Source organism: Vombatus ursinus, unplaced genomic scaffold, assembly GCF_900497805.2.
Source record: "Vombatus ursinus unplaced genomic scaffold, bare-nosed wombat genome assembly UNPS02007344.1, whole genome shotgun sequence".
NCBI lineage: Eukaryota > Metazoa > Chordata > Mammalia > Diprotodontia > Vombatidae > Vombatus > Vombatus ursinus.
The window spans coordinates 5082069-5100003 of NW_020947122.1; the positions used below are offsets into that span (position 1 = coordinate 5082069).

General features: G+C 39.9%; 1 protein-coding gene across 6 annotated transcripts in view; it reads left to right on the forward strand.

The window, feature by feature from the left end:
- AMOTL1 (angiomotin like 1) overlaps positions 1–17935 on the forward strand; it is a 255024-nt gene that overhangs the window by 158852 nt on the left and 78237 nt on the right. For all 6 annotated transcript variants that reach the window (XM_027849355.1, XM_027849356.1, XM_027849360.1 and 3 more), the window contains one exon: positions 12477–12762. In XM_027849355.1, the coding sequence (XP_027705156.1) occupies positions 12477–12762 (286 nt within the window). The remainder of the gene's footprint in view (positions 1–12476; positions 12763–17935) is intronic.

Genomic DNA, 17935 nt, shown 5'->3' on the forward strand with positions numbered 1-17935 from the left:
TGTGTGTGTGTGTGTGTGTGTGTGTGTGTGTGTGTGTGTGTGTGTGAGAGAGAGAGAGAGAGAGAGACAGACAGAGAGAGACAGAGACAGAGAGGGACAGAAAGACAGAGAGAGAGCAGTCCAGGAATATATGATATTGAGGGAGGCACCTTAATTAAATAGTTGTGACTCCTGACCTCCAACAGTTAATGTAGTGAAAGAAATGTATGTATGCCAGAAGATGCTAATGAGTGGGCACACATCTATCCATATGGTGTGTAGAAATCTGACAAGTTCCATAAGGATGTCATTTTTAAAATCCTTAAAACTTCAATGACTCTTCAACCTTGACAGTGTGGTACAGACAGCAACCCACTCATGCCTCTTTAGTCTGTCCCTGCCATTAATGAGCAATGCACACAGACACACACACATTCTTAGGTATTTATCTCTTGAGGATGGGGGCTATAGTGAATTGAGAGCTGATTTTGACATAAAAATTGTCCAAGGATTCATTGATAGACATTGTTGCCAGTCGGACTTCTAAACACTCAGAGAGGTTTTAATCACTGGCTTTTTATATTCTCAACATAGACCCACAATATACAAAAAACAGTGCGCCCTGAGCAGATGTTTTAGCATCCTTATATAGGTTTAAGTTACACAGGTAGGACTAATTTGATGAAATTTTACAGAGGCCTGAAGGGGAAGGTAATGATTTAGGTGGCAGGAGGGGAATATGTACAAGGTAAAATAATAAATTGGATAGTAAACCCTAGGGATACAGCTGGAATTTGCAGGCTAACCATTAATACCAGAACTCTTTCCAGTTAGTGAAAAATGCTCATCTTGAGTCAATAAAGGTAATGAAGCTGAACCAGAAATTCTCTTATCACTAACCAGTTAATCGATGGAGCTGAAGTTTGAGGTTAGCTAAGTTCCGCAAGCTCTAGCTAGTTATGAGACTTGCTGTCTTAAGGAAATGACACAATAAAGCCAAAGCAGGAAAATTATCCTGTGATGTCTTAGAGTCAGGAAGACATGGATTCGAACTGCACCTCTCACACACACACTGGCTCTGTGATCTTTCAGTACTATGATATTTTAACTTTCTAAATCCCAAAGTTGCAGGGATAGTGCTAATTTTCGCAAGAAGAGGAATTTCCTTGCTAGGAGCTTCCTACACTGATGAAACCACATTTCCAATACAAAAAATATCCCTAGGTATATAAAATATGGGTTTTGCTTATAAGGTTTAGTAGGTGAAGTGAGAATGATTTAATTAATGCTGGTGAGAATGATTTGATTTTGATACTAACATTTTAAAGTGCCTGCTACTTAAAGTGCTGTTTTGTTAGACTCTGGGGAAAATACAAAGAAAAATAAGACCATTTCTGCCCACAAAGTGCTTATAATCTATTAAGGAAGAGAATGGGGACAGCTAGTGGTGAAATGGATAGCGTTCTGTGACTGGAGTCAGGAAGACATATTTGTGAGTTCAAATCTGGCTTCAGACACTTTCTGTGTGACCCTGGGCAAGCCATTTAACCCTGTTTGCCTCAGTTTCCTCATCTGTAAAATGAGCTGGAGAAGGACAGGGCAAACACTCCACTATCTTTGCCAAGAAAACCCCAAATGGGGTCACAAAGGGTTGGAAATGACTGAACAATAACAGCAAAGGTAGATAAGCTATGTGTACTAATGACAATATTACAAAATCATACATGGCCACAGAAAGGTACAGAGTGCTATGAGAATTGGGGGTGTGTGTGTGTAGGTTAAATTGCTTATGAAATTTTTTGATGGATTGATGAAAGGCTTCATGGAGGAGGTAATGTTTAATCTAGGTCCTGAAGGGGTGATAGGATTTCAGGCTGGTGGAAATGTTGGATGGCGGGAACATTCCAGAAGTCTGTGCCACTGTTAGCTCCTAGACTCAATTTCTTACTCCCTGGGACAAAATTGTCTTTCTATTTATGTCTCTCCCTGGTTTTAGAGACTCTCTCTATTATTTCCAGGATAAAATACGGACTCCTCAACTCAACGTTTGAATGCCTTCATGATCTGGGCCTACCCTGTCTTTCCAGGTTTATTAAACATCATTTCCCTTCCCCTGCTTTGCTTTCTAGCCAGGTGCTTCAGATGAACTGAGGCCATGGAAAGACCTTGATTTAGAAAGGCCACTGCATTCCAGGCCATCACCAGTCACCTTGACTTTTGTCTTGTCACTGGGCTCTGATGACTCTGGAGGAGAGAGTGAGGCTGATGACTTTGCACAGCCCTACTTCACTAAAATCCAATTTATGTGTAAGTCAAGATATCACCCTTGTGACGTCATAGGTCTTCTTGGAGAACAAAGGATGAGCTGCAACCTGTTTCTTCCTGTTCCCCATCTGTGGTGTGCTGTCTGCCATCTTGGCACATTTTTAGACTGTCCCTCATGCCTGGAATGTACTTCCTTCTCATCTCAGCCTCTTGGAAACCCTAGCTTCCTTCAGGGCCCAGCTCAAGCATCACATCTCTCTCTTTCTCTCTCTCTCACACACACACACACACACACACACACACACACACATACACGTGTATATATGTATATATATGTATATGAGCATACATATGTATGTATGTATACATCTCGGCTACTGTGAACTTAGGTTCTTTTTCTTTGTATTCTAAGAGTTTAGTCTAATGACTGGAACATAGTAGGTGCTTAATAAATGCTAGCTGACTGTCTAATGTTTATTTTGAATACTGGAATCAGCCTAGAGGAGTTAGTGTAATTTTCAGCTGAAAATTTGTCTCTCGAGTCAAGTGAAACCCTCTGTTTGTGCTAAGAAACAACTTTTGTGAATGAGTTCAAGAGGCTAAGGTCAAGTTCAGGTTACTTTCTCAGGGAACCTGCACAATTCCAGCTATAAAGATTTAAGTGAATAACAGCTCCAAACAGGAAGATTATCCACCCCTACACTGGAGGATAGTGATTTGATCTTAATTCACCAAAGTGCTGAGACAATAATGTGAAAATTTACATGACCAGTGGTACATTGATATTGGCTCTGTTACGTGGGAAAAGCAGGGTGAAGTTTCAGTCATGAAAAATCTGATGGTTAAAGGCATGATACTCTCATCTCCTGGCCATCATTTTGAATTGCAGAATTCTGGAGGACTAGCCTTCCAAAAGCGGGACCTATTCTAATGTGTGTATTGTTCAATAAACATTTATTAAGCACTCACTACATTCTGGGCTCTATGCTAAGTGCTGGGCATACAAAGAAAGGTAAAAAATAGTTCCTGTCCTCAGGGAGCTCACAGTCTATGGTAAATGTAAAAGGGAGAGGAAATATAGTTGGCCTGTTCAAAAACTGCAATCATAGTTTTATTTGGGAGGAGGCAGAGTGGTTTATATCAGTGGAAGAAATAGTAATATTGTAGATTTAGGATTGGAAGAAACTGCAGAAGCAATGTTATTCAACAACTTCATTTTATAGACGAATAAACTGAGGCCTAGAGAGGCTGAGTGTTTAATCGAGGTTACCCAGTAGGTAAAAGAGCTTGAATTCAAATTTAGGTCTCTGACTTCTTTCCACTTGCAAGATATTCTGAGCTAGGGTCTGCTGGCGCCTGTACCCACTATACCATACTACCTCTTCAGCACTTTGGTGTTAGGTCCTAAACCAGCAGATATCTTACTTTTGAGTCTTTGAACCCCTTTTACTCTTAAAAATTATTGAGGATACCCACCCCAATGATCCTGGGGGTTTTATTAATCTGTAAGCTCAATATGTCAGTTATATGATATAATAACCAAAAGACCTAATAGGCAGAGTGTCCAAAACTAGAGAGGTGAGAGTGTTGCTGAACATGGCCCTGGTCAGAACACATCTGGAGTCTTGTGCTCACCTCCAAGGGCCACATTTTAAGAGAAGCCTTGATAAACTGAAGAGCATCTGGAAGAAGTCAACCAAGATGCTGTTGAACTCCTTGTTTGTTGTTCTATAATTTCAGTTGTGTCTGACTCTTTGAGATCCCATTTGGGGTTTTCTTGCAAAGATACTGGAGTGGTGGGTCTACCTTTTTCTTCTCTGGCTCATTTTGCAGATGAAGAAACTGAGGCAAACAGGGTTAAGTGACATAGCTAGTGTCTGAAGGTAGATTTGAACTCAGGAAGATGAGTCTTTCTGACTCCAGGCCTAATACTCTATCTACTGTGCCACCTAGGTGTACTTTTGAACTCCTTGAATTCATGCCTTATGGGGATCAGTTGAAGAATCTGGGAACATTTAGTCTGAGGAAAAAAAAGCCTTGAGGGCAGATTGGATTTAATGCTTATGTTCAGTTATTTGTTGGTCTGTCACCTCGAAAACTTATTTCTGCATGGTGCTACAGGAAAGAGCTAAGAGCCCTGAGTGGAATCTTCAAAGAGGCAGTTTTAGGTTTGATAACAGGAAAAACTTCCTAAAAGAGATATCCAGAAGCGTCTCAGGGACAATGGGTTCTCTATCACCGGTCTCCTTCAAGTAAATCCTAAATGGGTGCTTAGTGTTAGTATTGTAGAAGGGAGTTCTCTTGTTTAGATATTGGTTGGACTTAATGATGTCTGAGGTCCCCTCCAACTCTTACATCTGGTTGAAATTTCATTGTTTTGTTCCTTGCCCTATGGGGACTTTGGGCCAGGATATACAAAAACCATTAGAATAGGGTGTGTCAGTACCATAACAGATTCCTCTTGGATTAGATAATAAAATACATTGTTAGAATACACATATACATGTATATACACATGCATATATATGAAATATGCATGTATGTATATATGCATACTATAGATACAGATATACTATATACAGAGATATAGATGTACTATATATAGATATAGATGTACTATATATACATAATACACAATACATACACATACATATTTAATATATATGCATATGTGTATATATGTATATGTATGTGTGTATATATATTCGAATAGTGTATTTTATTATCAAATCCAATGGAGAATCTATGTACACTATATACTATATACCATTTACACACACACTATATATATATAGTATACATATACAGATATATACACATGTATATATACAAACATATATACATGCATACATACATATACACATATATATTATTTATATATACATACACTGCCTGGGAGAGGAAGGAGAATCCATCCAATCTCTTTCAAACCTCACCCTCTATCAGTCCCCTTCATAGTTTATCTGGTGGATTATTAAATTAGTCGTTGCCCCAGAACAAGAAGACTTGAGCACTCAGCACCCGGATGACAGCTTTCCTGGATGTTAGGACTAGGGAAAACCAACTTAAAACAACAACAGCAACACAGCTTTTTGTCTTATCATGATTTTTACTTTGAGCTGGCCTTGGGCACGTGTTTTGTGGCCAAACATATCTTTGTAGCTAAATGCCTGGAGAAGAAGTAGAGGAGACATTCTGACTCCTTCCTTGTATAATTAGGGGAGTTCCGTGAGCAGAGAGATTGTTTTAGGAATGTTTGTTGTGCCTTAGGGCCAGGGGGTGGGCAGGATTGTAGGAGTTGGATTCTTGGTTTTGGGGTGATTTTGTGAGCATTTCTATGATCTAAGCACGGTAATTCCACCTTTCTTCTCCATTTTGTAACCCAGATAGAGAAAACCCCAAGCCTAGCGTTTTGATCTGAAAATGACATAATGGCAATTCTTTATTTCAGAGCCTGAGAACTGCATTTATTTATTTACATTAAACTATCCTCTTAGCAAGAACCATGGAGAGTTTTTCTAATTGGGGCTTGTTTGATCTCCTGATCACCCACCCTTATTCTCAGACTTAAGGATAAAACAATCAGCAGGTATAATTACAGTTACCAAAGCTGGTCTTGGAGAAGAAATGAGGAAATGTAGCATCCTTTTTTTAGAGGGGTAGGTGGAAGGGCAATGGGTTTAGAATATTGCATATGTTGTCAGATCTGGTTGCTGTATTGGTTGGTTTTGCATCATTATTGGTTTTTTGGAAGATTTTATAAAGGGTGATTGTGGAAGGGGGTAGATCCAGAAATGACTGTGATGTAGAAATAGAAACCATCAATAAAACGGTTAAGAAGAGAGAATAAAGCAGTAGAACTGCTATTGTGAGTAAGGCACTTTTCTTCATCACCCTGTTGGGAGTACAGAATAAAAAAATAGTTTATGCCCTCAAGGAACATATAATCTAGTTGGAGAGACAACATAAACATGTAAAAATTAAATAGTAAAATATTTAAATAGCATAGGATCACAGGATCCTACATTTACAGCTGAAGGTACTTTGGAGGTCATCTAGTCCTACTCCCACATTTTACAAAAGGGGGAAACTGAGGCCCAGAGAAGTTGTGACTTGCCCAAGGTCATAGAGGCAGTAAGAGTCAAAGGCAGGATCTGAACCTCTAATTTGAGGTACCAAAAATCAGTCCCTGAGGTAGCTAGTGAATTGTCAAAAAAAATGTCAATTACTTTTGGTTTCAGAGCAGGGATTGGGGTAATGAGAACATCATTGGACTTGGAGACCTAGATTTGAATTCTACCTGTCTTTTCTGTTTTCCATAACTGTGCGACCTTGGTGAGTCATGTAAGCTTTTTGAGCCTCTGTTTGCTCATGTGTAGGATGGAGGTGATTACAGTTGTACTATCTACGTCACAGAGTAGTTGTGAGGGTAGTTTATAAAAGTACATGAATGTTAGCTATTGTTATTGCTTCACGTGGGTTCCAGGTAAAGACCCCTAGACTATTTCATACCTGCCACCTGGTTTGTCTTCTCTCATGTGCCAGGCTATTTAAAAAATTATCACATAAGAATATGACATGAAAATGATGCTCATTTTCTTCACTGAGAATATAGTAGAATAACAGATTCTTTTGAAGTCACATTTTTAGGGTTAAATTTTAAGAAACTGTAGTTATCTAGTGCAACTACAAATACCAAACTGTAGCTTCTTCAGTAATTTAAACATAGTTTTCTTGATGTAAATAACTTACATTAAATTGACTCTGCAAGATTCAGCCATCATTTGATAAATAGGTGGTAGAAGACATGGTCAAACAGGCTCAGAAGGAATTAAATTAATTGAGACTATTTTTTACATAAAAATTTCAATACCTCCCCTACCTTGTAAGACTTTTCCCCTCCTTTGCAAGGAAATTCCTTGAAAAAGTTAGTTTATTGATTGTTAATAGAAAGGAGGGACCAACACCTATCATTGTATTTGATTGGAGTTTTGTTGCTCATCCGTGATTTATGTTGCTTTGATCATTGCATATACTGTACTTTGGCTCTGCTTTGTGTAATCTGCATCATGTCTTAATATTCTTCATGCCTTATAATACAGTAATGTTCCATTACGTTCATATGCCATATTTTTTTTTAGCCATCTCATAGTCATCACGCACGTATTTTATTTCTAGCATTTTGTTATCAAAGATGATGCCACTCTGAACCTTTTTGTACCCATGATGTCATTCTTTGCTGTCAATGGCTTTTAGAATTTAAACCTACTTGGTAATCTCTGGATCAAAGGGTATAAACTATTTAGTCACTTTTCTGGCATAATTTCAAATTGTTTTCCATAGTTTCACTAGCAGTGAATTAGCATGATTGCCTTTCTATATCCCTAAAAACAATGAGTTTTCCAATCTTTTAGCATCTTTGCTAGCTTAATAGGAATGAAGTGATATCTCAAGGCTGTTTTATTTTATTTATTTATTTTTTTGCCTTTTTTTGGTGAGGCAATAAGAGTTAAGTGATTTGCCCAGGGTCACACAACTGGTAACTGTCAAGCATCTGAGGCCGGAATTGAATTCAGGTCCTCCTGACTCCAAAGCCAGAGCTCTGTCCACTGTGCCACCTTAACTGCCCCTTCAGGGCTGTTATAAATTGTATTTTTTCTAATTATTAATGATTTTGACATTTTTTTTCAAGGGGCTATTGGTATTTTTTGTTTATTTCTCTCTTGTCTCCTTACTATAGTTAGTATCGTTTTTGTTCAGTCATTTTTCTGTTGTGACTGACCCCATTTAGGATTTTCTTGGCAAAGATACTGGAGTGGTTTGCCATTTCCTTTCCAGATCATTTTACAGATGAGGAAACTGAGGCAAATAGGGTTAAGTGACTTGCTCAGGGTCACACAACTAGTAAGTGTCTGAGGCCAGATTTGAACTCAGGAAGATGAGTCTTTCTGACTCCAGGCCTGGAATTCTATCTACTGGGTCACCTAGCTGTTCCCAAGCATCTTTAGTAATTTATAAAATAATAATGGAGATAGTGGGCATCCTTGATTTACTCCTGATCCTATTGGAAAAGCGTTCAGTGTTTCTCCATACAAATAATGATGGCTTTTGAATTTAGATGGATACTATTATAGTAAGGAAAAATTCTTTTATTCAGTGTCTGGCTTTTGAGTGTTTTTACATAATTGAGTGTTCTTCTGTCTGCTGATATGAGCATGCTGTTTTTATTATTTTTGTTACTAATAAGATTAATTATGTTTTTAGTATTCCCAGGATTGAACCATCTTTGTATTCTTGGTAAAAATCCAACACAGTCATAATGAATAATTTCAGAAATATATAGTTATAGCCTCTTTGTTGATTTTTTCCATCCTCACTTTGCCAAACCTTAAAGCTCTATAAAAATATCAACTATTGTTATTATTAGTGATGTCACATTATTAGCTGTAGGTATTATTATTGCTTTATATCTTCCTACTTTGATTATCAAACTGTATGTGTTTCATAAAATGAGCTTGGTAAGATACTGGTTTTCTGTGATTTTGCTAATAGTTTACATAGCATAGGAATTGTTTATTCTTTACATATTTGCTATTATTCACTTGTAAATTCTGGGGAGCTCCCACATTCTCCACCCTTGGACTTTCTGACCCTTCTGAGTATTTCTCAGGGGCCCTTCACTCTTACTTCCTCCAGACCCAGAACCTTGTAGTCTACATATGTGCCTGGCCTGTGTCTGGTCACACTGGAAGACAGCCCTGCACTTATGATGGCTTGGTTGATAGCTTTCCTTTCCTGTTGCCATAGGCTTCTGGCTTACTTTTTGTGCAGTCCTACTATTGAAAAAAAGTCATTTACTGTAGTTTTTCCATTGTGTTTCTCTTTCGTTAGTCTGTCTGGTAAGAACTTCAAGATTTTGCTGGAGTAGATAATGGGAACTGGGTGGTCTGCCTCAGATTCAAGAAGCTTCTTTGAGAGTTCCTACTTTGGGGCAGCTAGGTGGTACAGTGGATAGAGCACCAGCCCTGGAGTCAGGAGGGACCTGAGTTCTAATCTGGTCCCAGACCAGACTAGCTGTGTGACCCTGGGCAAGTTACTTAACCCCAATTGCCTCACAAAAAAAGGAAAGAAAATAGAGAGAGTTCCTATCTTTTAAAGCTCAATTCACATACTGCTTCCTTAAGGAGGCTTTCCCTGATTCCCCTCATCCTCCATCATTATGACTCTTTTCCCCCTCACGTTTTAGGTGGCACTTGCTTGGACCCCTCTGATGTTATAATGTACTTAGCACTACAGTTATTTGTGTATGAGATTTGATCTGGCTTTGGACTATATGCTCTTTGAAAGCAAAGACAATCTCCTCTCTCAACTTTATATCTTCCTGGGTTGCTCTACACACAAATGGATCAATCAGTCAAGCAACAGGCATTTATTAAGCATTTAATATTCTCCAGCCAAATGTTTGTTGAATTGAAGACTCAGTCCCTGCTGTCAAGGGGCTTGTGAACTAGTTTAGGATTAAAGCATTAACTTTATTTTTGTCTCAATGCCCATGATTTTTTTTTTATTGCCCTGTAACCAAAGGTGAATGAGAGGATTCTTCAGACAGTGAAGCAATATCCAATTTGTCCATAAATAAAACGCAAAAACCAGAGCCACAGGTCGTCAGTCAAAGCTAGATGAAATGGGCTTGGATAAAGCATGGGGCACAGCCATACAAATGTGCCCAGGCATGCTGTGCAGCCCTGAATTCGGGTTCCAGGTTATCTCATCACCTTTCACAGGAAACAGCATCATCCCTAACGTCTTCTTTGTGTGGAAAGGAGCCTTTGCTACCAGAACAATAAGCCTACTTACTAGGGCTGGGGAAAGGAGCCTTTGCCTTTAAACCTGAGATAGTAGTGGAATGGGTTGCCAAGTATAACCTCTTCTGCAAAAAATCCCACACCCTATTACAGGATTCAGCCAATCTGCAGGAATGTGCTTATTCAGGTCCACAGAGCCAACAGGTTTGATCCATTCCTCCAAGGAGTTCCCATAATACTATGAGAGAGATGGCTGGCACTACTAAAGGGGGTTCAAGAAAGATATCTCAATCCTCCTGACCTTTGATTTAAGGTGTGTACATGTGGACATACAAATACATACATTCATGGACATAAACATGTTTCCTTGTTTGGACATGGTCCATCATTCACCAGAATATGGAAACATTTGGTTTCCCAAAGAAAAGCCAAGTAGTTATGCAATATGGAAAACCAGTCTATAAATCTTCCCATTGACAGCATTCCTTTCTATAATTGGAGGGCTCTTTGTAGGATTGAACCTTCCTTAAGGAAACAAGAAATTCTACTTTTCTCTACCTCTCCTTGCTACCTTGCATCCCAGTTATGTAAAGATTAGAGGAGCTGGCCTGACAGGAAGGCAGACTAAAGAAAGACTCCCTGTACTCCAGAAAGGTACCCCACAAGGAAATGCCTGCTCCATACCATGGAGAAGTTTAACACCATACCAGCATCGATATTTGGCTATGATTCATCCAGTGCAATTCAACAAATATATGTTAAATTCCTACTACCGTGATCATTACAAGGTCTCCAAAGACTCTTCCCACTTCCAAAAAAAAAGGGTCCCCACCTTCAAAGAGCTTATTTTTTCCCTGGAGGGACACAACATATATAGAAATAAGTAGATGCAAAATGCCCTGGCTCTGCTACTTGTTAACCTTTTTACACTGGATTTTTGGGGCCTTAGTTTCTTCAGTTGGAAAATGAGGGGGCTGCACAAAATGAGTTTTAAGGTTCCTTCCAGCTCTTTGTCTCCAATACCCTGGACTTTTTGATTGTTTCTTGTACCTTTATAGAGTCAGTTTGGTGTACATCCATCAACTAAATAACTAGGACAAGAGCAACAATGGTCTCTGCTCTCAAAAAGTTTGCATTCATCTATGGAGAAATTCTGTACACAAGCAAATACAAACCAAATGCAGGTAGGTGGCATATGTGGATAATGCCCTGGACTTGGAGTCACTTATAAGTTGTGTTACCCTGTGCAAGTTACTCTCTGCCTCAGTTTCCTTATCTGTAAAACAAAGGGGTTGGACTTAATGATGTCTAGGATTTCTTTTTGCTCTAAATCTATGATCTTATGTAAAGTAATTTCAAAGGTTGTAAAGTTATTTCAAAGACTTGGGTGGGAGAGAGATTCTGCTTTCTGTTGCAGGGATCAGGAAAGGTTTCTTGGAAGAGATAGCCCTTTTACTGAGCCCAGGAGGATACTTAGGGTTCTAAGAGGCATAGATACAAACTTCTCCCCATGCCTAGAATGCCTTCCCTCTTCCCCTCAGCCTCTTGGATCCCCATTTTCTTTCAAAACTCAACCAAAGTGCGGCCTTCTACATGAAGCCTTTCCTGATGTCTACCCTCTCTCCCCTCTTCCAGTGGAGAGCTCCCTCCCTCCCCAAACTACCTTGTATTTATTTTGTCAGTATTCTCTGTGTACTTATATAGATGTATGTTGTCTCCTCTGTTAGAACATAAGCTTTTTGAGGGGAAGGACAGTTTGACTTTTGTCTTTGTATCATCAGTACCTCGAACAGTGTCTGACACATGGCAGGTGTTTAGTAAATGCTTGTTGGTTAGTTAGGGGCAGATGAGCAGAAGGACACAGACAATGTTATAATGAGACGATATGTGAGCCTTGCTATGAAAAAGATGGTGAACCTCCCTTCATTCTTTGCAGAAATGGAATACTAGGGTTTGGAACATCGAATAAACTGCCAGACTCAGTAGTTGTGTTGGTTAGTTTTGCTGAACTGTTTTTTTTCCTCCTTTTTTCTTCTTGGTTTCAAGGCTTGGATTGCTGGGTCAGGGGAAGGGGAAAAGACTTTTTTTTAAAAAGATGTTGATATAAAAACAAAAATCAATGTAATTTTTTTTAAAGAAGGAAAAAAAAAAGTTGTTAAGAGAAGGGATGATTCTCAACTGGGACCTGAAATTCCTGAGCTCACTTACCAGGTTTGCCTTTGATGTCCTGTGCGGTAAGTAGTCTTCTGGTCTATCAGATGACCATCTTCACTTCTTTCCCATTGAAAGTCTAGTGTGGTCTCCCTTAGCATTCAGCAATGCTTTGATGTCCAGAGATAGAGAGGGCACAGATTGTTGTTTCTTCTTTCCTGCTCCCACCATTTCCTCTGGGGTCTGGTTAATGCTGTTCTTTTCCTTTGCTTTCAGCCGGCCATGCCAACTCCCCTACCCGTCGATGCAGCAGCACAGCCCCATGTCCTCCCAGGCCTCCTCCATCAGTGGTCCGCTGCATTCGGTCATGCCTCCTCCCCTGCCATTGGCCATGTTGCCCCAGCAGCCTCCGCCTGCCACTCCCCCAGGCCAGCAGCTTGGCCCTGAAGCTTTTGCCATTGTGGAGCGGGCACAGCAGATGGTGGCAATCCTATCTGAGGAGAACCGGGTGCTCCGCCAGGAAATTGAAGGATATTATGACAAGGCTGACAAGCTTCAGAAGGTATGTATTTGACTTTTTGGAGGAAGGGGAGAGGAAATGTTCTTTGGCATGAGAGTATGGGAGGGGGGCCATTATTTATCTTCTTACTGAGAGGCAGTGTAGTGTAATGGAACATTTGGAATAAATCAGATCCTACCTCTGACACTTATACATGTGTGGTATTGCTGTTGTTTAGTCACTTCAGTGTGTTTGACTCTTCATAACCCCTTTTTTTGGGGGGGGGTCTTGGCAAAGATACCAGAGTCGTTTGCTATTTCCTTCTCCAGCTCATTTTATAGATGAAGAAACTGAGGCAAACAGGAATGACTTTCCCAGGGTCCCACAGCTAATGTCTGAGGCTGGATTTGAACTCAGGTCTTCCTGATTCCAGGTGACTGCACCACCTAGCTACCCTTATTACCTGTGTAACTATGAGCAAATCCCTTCATATCTCTGGACATTAGTTTCCTCATTACTGTAAAAATACTGTGATATCCATCTCACTTGGCAATTGTTGTGAGATAATGAGATGATTTATGGGAAATGTTTTACATAGCCTATGCAAATACCAGTCATTATTACTGAAGATGATCAGTTGTTTTTCTAAATACTAGAAACCCAAATTTCTCAAACTTAATAGTTAGTGAGTCCTGAGAGAGTCATCTGGTGCCTAAAACCTCAACTTTGCAGTCAGCTGACTTGAAGAAAATTCCTTCTCTCTGTCCCTGGTTCCCTGGGCTAACTCTCAGAATTATAGACTATCTGAGCTCAGTGGCATCGAGGCTAGAATGTTAGATTTGGAGGAAGGAAGACCTGAGTTCAGGTCCTTCCTCTGTTACTTATTAGCTGTGTGATCCTGGGCAAATCACTTAATTTTGCTGAACCTCAGTTTCCCCATCTGTAAAATGGGGGTAATAGCATCTATCTCACGGGGCTATTGTGAAGATTGAAGGAGATAAAATATGTTGAAGTGCTTTGCAAAACTTACTTTAGAAGAGACCTTCAGAGATCATTCAGTTCAACTCATAAATTTTAAAGAGGAAAAAGTTATGGACTAGAAGGGTGAGGTGATTTTTCTAGGCTAGCACAGCTAGTAAGTGGTAGAGTTGGACCTCAAACCCAGGTCCAGTGGTCTTTCCACCACACTACAGTTCTTCCCCTAAGCAGTCGTTCTACCTAAATGAACCCTCACTTTGTTTTCTTAAGACCACAGTTCTGGTCTTAAGAATCAAAAAAACTTAGATTCAAGTCCGAGTTCAAAGACTCATCTGTTTTAGGATCTTGGGCAAATCACTTAGCCTTCTCAGAGCCTAAGCTGCCTCCTCTGTAAAATGGGATGGTCATTCTTACACTGTGTGCCTCTTGGAGTCATGAAGAAACTCTTTGTAAAGCCGCAAGTGCTACATCTGTGTTAACTCATCTTGTCCAGTGTGCACAGGTATTTATAGATTCAGAGAATGGTTGAGCTGGAAGGGACCTTAGAGGCCAAGCCATTCATTTTTTCCCCCAATTCAACACATATTTGTCAAGCACCTACCATTTGCAAAGTGTTGTGCTAGGCACTAGTACCACAAATACAAAAGCTCAAAAGCCTGAGTTTAAGCAGCTTACATTAAAAAAATTAGTTTTTAATATCACCTTCACTTCTGGTTAAATCTACTCCCTCACCCAATGAGCAAAGAATAAAAAAGGAAGGGGGGGGGAAAAGCATTTCGTCTCAACCAACCAACACTTCAGTCAAGTCTGATAGTATATGCACTGTTCCACACCCATGGTCCCTACATCTGCAAGGAAGGGTTATTTTAGTGAGAAAGAAACTGAGGCCTAGATAAGTAAAGTGATTTGCCTAATTTTATATAATTCTTTAGTAGCAGAGGGAGAACTAAAAACCAGGTTTCCTAACTCCTATTGCAGTGGTCTTTTGCTTGCCTGAATAAGCCATTGCCAAGCTGAGATTTTACTTTGACACCCTGTGTACAGCACATTTTTATGTGTTGCAGGTGGAGTTGGGGAAGTAGAGGAAAGACAGAGGTCTAGAGTGGTAGACAAGTGTTATTTTATAGCTTCAAAGAGGAGGGGCCACTCAGGCTCCTTGAGTTGGGGACTGACCTTATGGACATGACTGTGAGATAATCAAACAGACCTAAGAGTCTTATTGAAAGCCTGCCTTTGACTTAGGAAGAAAATAGAGGACATTTGTAACTAGAGACAAGGACAGAGACCAGTACAGGTTACTCTTTCCAAAAGCCATTGTCAAGTGGGTACCTTGACAGTTAATCCATTTAACTGGCCTGTTTCTTTTCCTGCTGGACATTTATTTCAAGCTTGGACGACAGGTGAAGTATTGAACTTGTATTGATTGAAGCAGGTTGTTTCTTTCTGATCAGGACTTCCATAGAAGAGCCATGTATATGCTGAGTGCCTTCAGATGCCTCAGACTGAGTCTGGAGCTTTCCCCATGATTGATGGTCCAGTATAGGCATTCCCAGCCCACGTATGCGCTTTTCGTGCTCATATGGGCATGACTGTTATGGTGTCTGGGATTTCCACATGAGTGTGGTGAGGCTGGGCTTGGCTCCAGTCACTGTGGCTAGTTTTGGTTGGAGGGAAGAGGAAGGCACTTAATGATCCAGAGGCAAATATGGACCATCAGATAATGGTAGCATCCCTTAAATGTAGTCATGTGGCTTTCTAAATGCTGTTGCTGTCACATGACTTTTGGTCAACCCCCTCTTCAGGCCTTAGCTTGCCTCTGAAAACTCTTGGGTTAGGGCCTTTGTTTAATGCAGCCTGAGATTAGTGAAGGACTGTCTCAGCCTTTTCCAGGAAACAAGTATTTCTTTCTTTCCCCTAATAATGATCTGTGGCAGATAGGCCTTGCATAGACCCATCAGAGGGTAAAATCTGCCTCTGGATCTTTTGACATGGAATGTGGTTGAATGATTACAGGGAGGGACCACGTGTTGAGGGAGCTTCACACTCTTTCTTCCATGGTCTATGACTCACAGTACAAGCCAGAGCAAGTCACTTAACTTCTTGGTGACTCAGTTTCCCTATACAGCACAATGGGACAAGTGTGGGTAAGGGGGTTTTGAAAGCCTTGGCTGATAAATATGTTGTCTAGTCAGTCTGGTGTAGTGGGAAGAACATGGGATTTGGTATCAGATCACCTGGTTTTGAATCTTAGCCTTATACCTTATTTAGCTTTTACCTTTGGCAAGTAAGTCCCTTCCACTTTCTGAGTCTTAGTTCCCTAAGCTCTAAATTGAGGGGGTTAACTAGGTGATCACTAAGACTTTTTCTAGTTCTTGATTCCCATGAAATAATTAAGTTCTTTTGTTTCATCTCCCAAGCTTTCTCAGCCTCTTGCCTTCTCTAAATGCCTGTATTTCATTGACTTGGCAAATGGGCCAAATTGAATTTTAGAAGTCAAGTTTTGACTTGTCCTTGGCCTGGTATTGTTGCTATCAGCAGCTGCAGCCCAGAGGCTCTGGAGCTCTTCCTAGCCTGTCATTTAAGTAGCTTCCAATGGATTGAAATCATTCTAGTTCCACCCCTTCCCCTTTCAGAAATGCATGAGAGGTATTGTACTGAAAGTCATGGGGTCATAGATTTAGAGCTGAAAGGGACGTTATACATTGAATCCAACTCCTTCATTTTACTGGCGATGGAACTGAGGCCCAGAGAGGTTAAATTAGAATGCTAATTAGTGTCTTAAGTTCTTTCTGACTCTAAGCCCAGCACTCTAGCTATACAATCGAGTGTAGGCTTAGCAGACCACAGAATTTATCTGGAGAGCCTCAAGTAGGACTTTATAATTCAAATAGAAAGGTGGAGACAGAAGGGGAAAGAAGGAAGAAGGGCAGTTTTGGGGAGGAACATGAGTAGTTCAGTTTTGGGCATGTTGAGGTTGAGGGTGCCATTGGAATATTCAAGGAGGAATTTGGAAATCATAGAATCTGATCCAACCTGTCCTGGAAGAAGTGTTTTCTTCACAGCATCCCTAGGAAATAGTCCTCCATTTTCCCCTTGAAGATCTCCAATGAAGAGGAGCCTTTTACCCTTTGAGGCAGCTCATTTTATTTCTACTACCTACTGATGTGAAGATTAATTTAGAGGACACCAGGATCTTCCTAGAAGAGATCCATCCACTATGTCTCTGAGTCTTCTAGTCAAACATTGGCAAACTGTTGACTATTTGGACCAAAATGATCATCCTTCCAACTCCTCATATTATATCTAGGTGACATGCTATAAAATGGCTTTAAGGACATGTGTAAGATCTCTGGCTCCTTTATTGCTAAGGAGCTCTGTTCAGTTTCTAATTAGTTAGGAAAACCATGAATCATATTACAGCCAGATTAAATAGGAAAAGGCAGTTTAGTGTGGTAGATAGGGCACTGGAACTGTAATCAGAGGAAAAAAGGTTCAAATCCTACTTCATACACTTAGCTGTGAGCCTGAGTAACCTAACAATTCTGCCTTTGCTTAAAACCTTCTATGTTTTGTCATCTGTAAAATGAAGGGGATGGATGGACTCAGTGACTTGTAAGGTTTCTTTGAGCTCTAAATCTATGATTCGATAAGAGCGGGGAGGTGGAGAGTTAAATGCTCTTTGTTCTGGAAGTGTTTGGAATATGATCCTGAATAAATATTGACAACCCCCCCCCAAAAAAAACCAAAAAAACCAAACCGAACACTAGACATGACTAAATGAGTTAGGAGAGACTCTTTGAAAGTTGAATTCAGTGGAAGATATTATTCCAGTTGTGTTCTATCATGTAGAAAAAAAAAAAGGAATACTGAAACTTGGTACCCAGATCATTCCAAAGTTCATAAAAGACAGTCCTTTTCTTCACAATGTCTTATGGTTGAGTATTTTTTTTTCCTGCCCCAACCTAGTCCACAGGATTCCCAAGAGATTTTGATTAGAACTGCATTTTATATGCAGGCCAAAATTATGTTTAGCACTAAATTCTGCAAATTGCGAAATGAACTTGATCTATGAAAATTTACTAGGTTTAAATTCTTTTAACCTTGTTCAGGCTATTTCCTCATCTGTAAAAGGAGAGTAATAATCCTATTAGCCCTTACCTCACCAGATTGTGATAAGAATCAAATGAGACTATTTATGTAAAGCACTTTGCAAACCTTAAATGTCAGTTATTATCCTTATCAGAAATAATAATGAGCT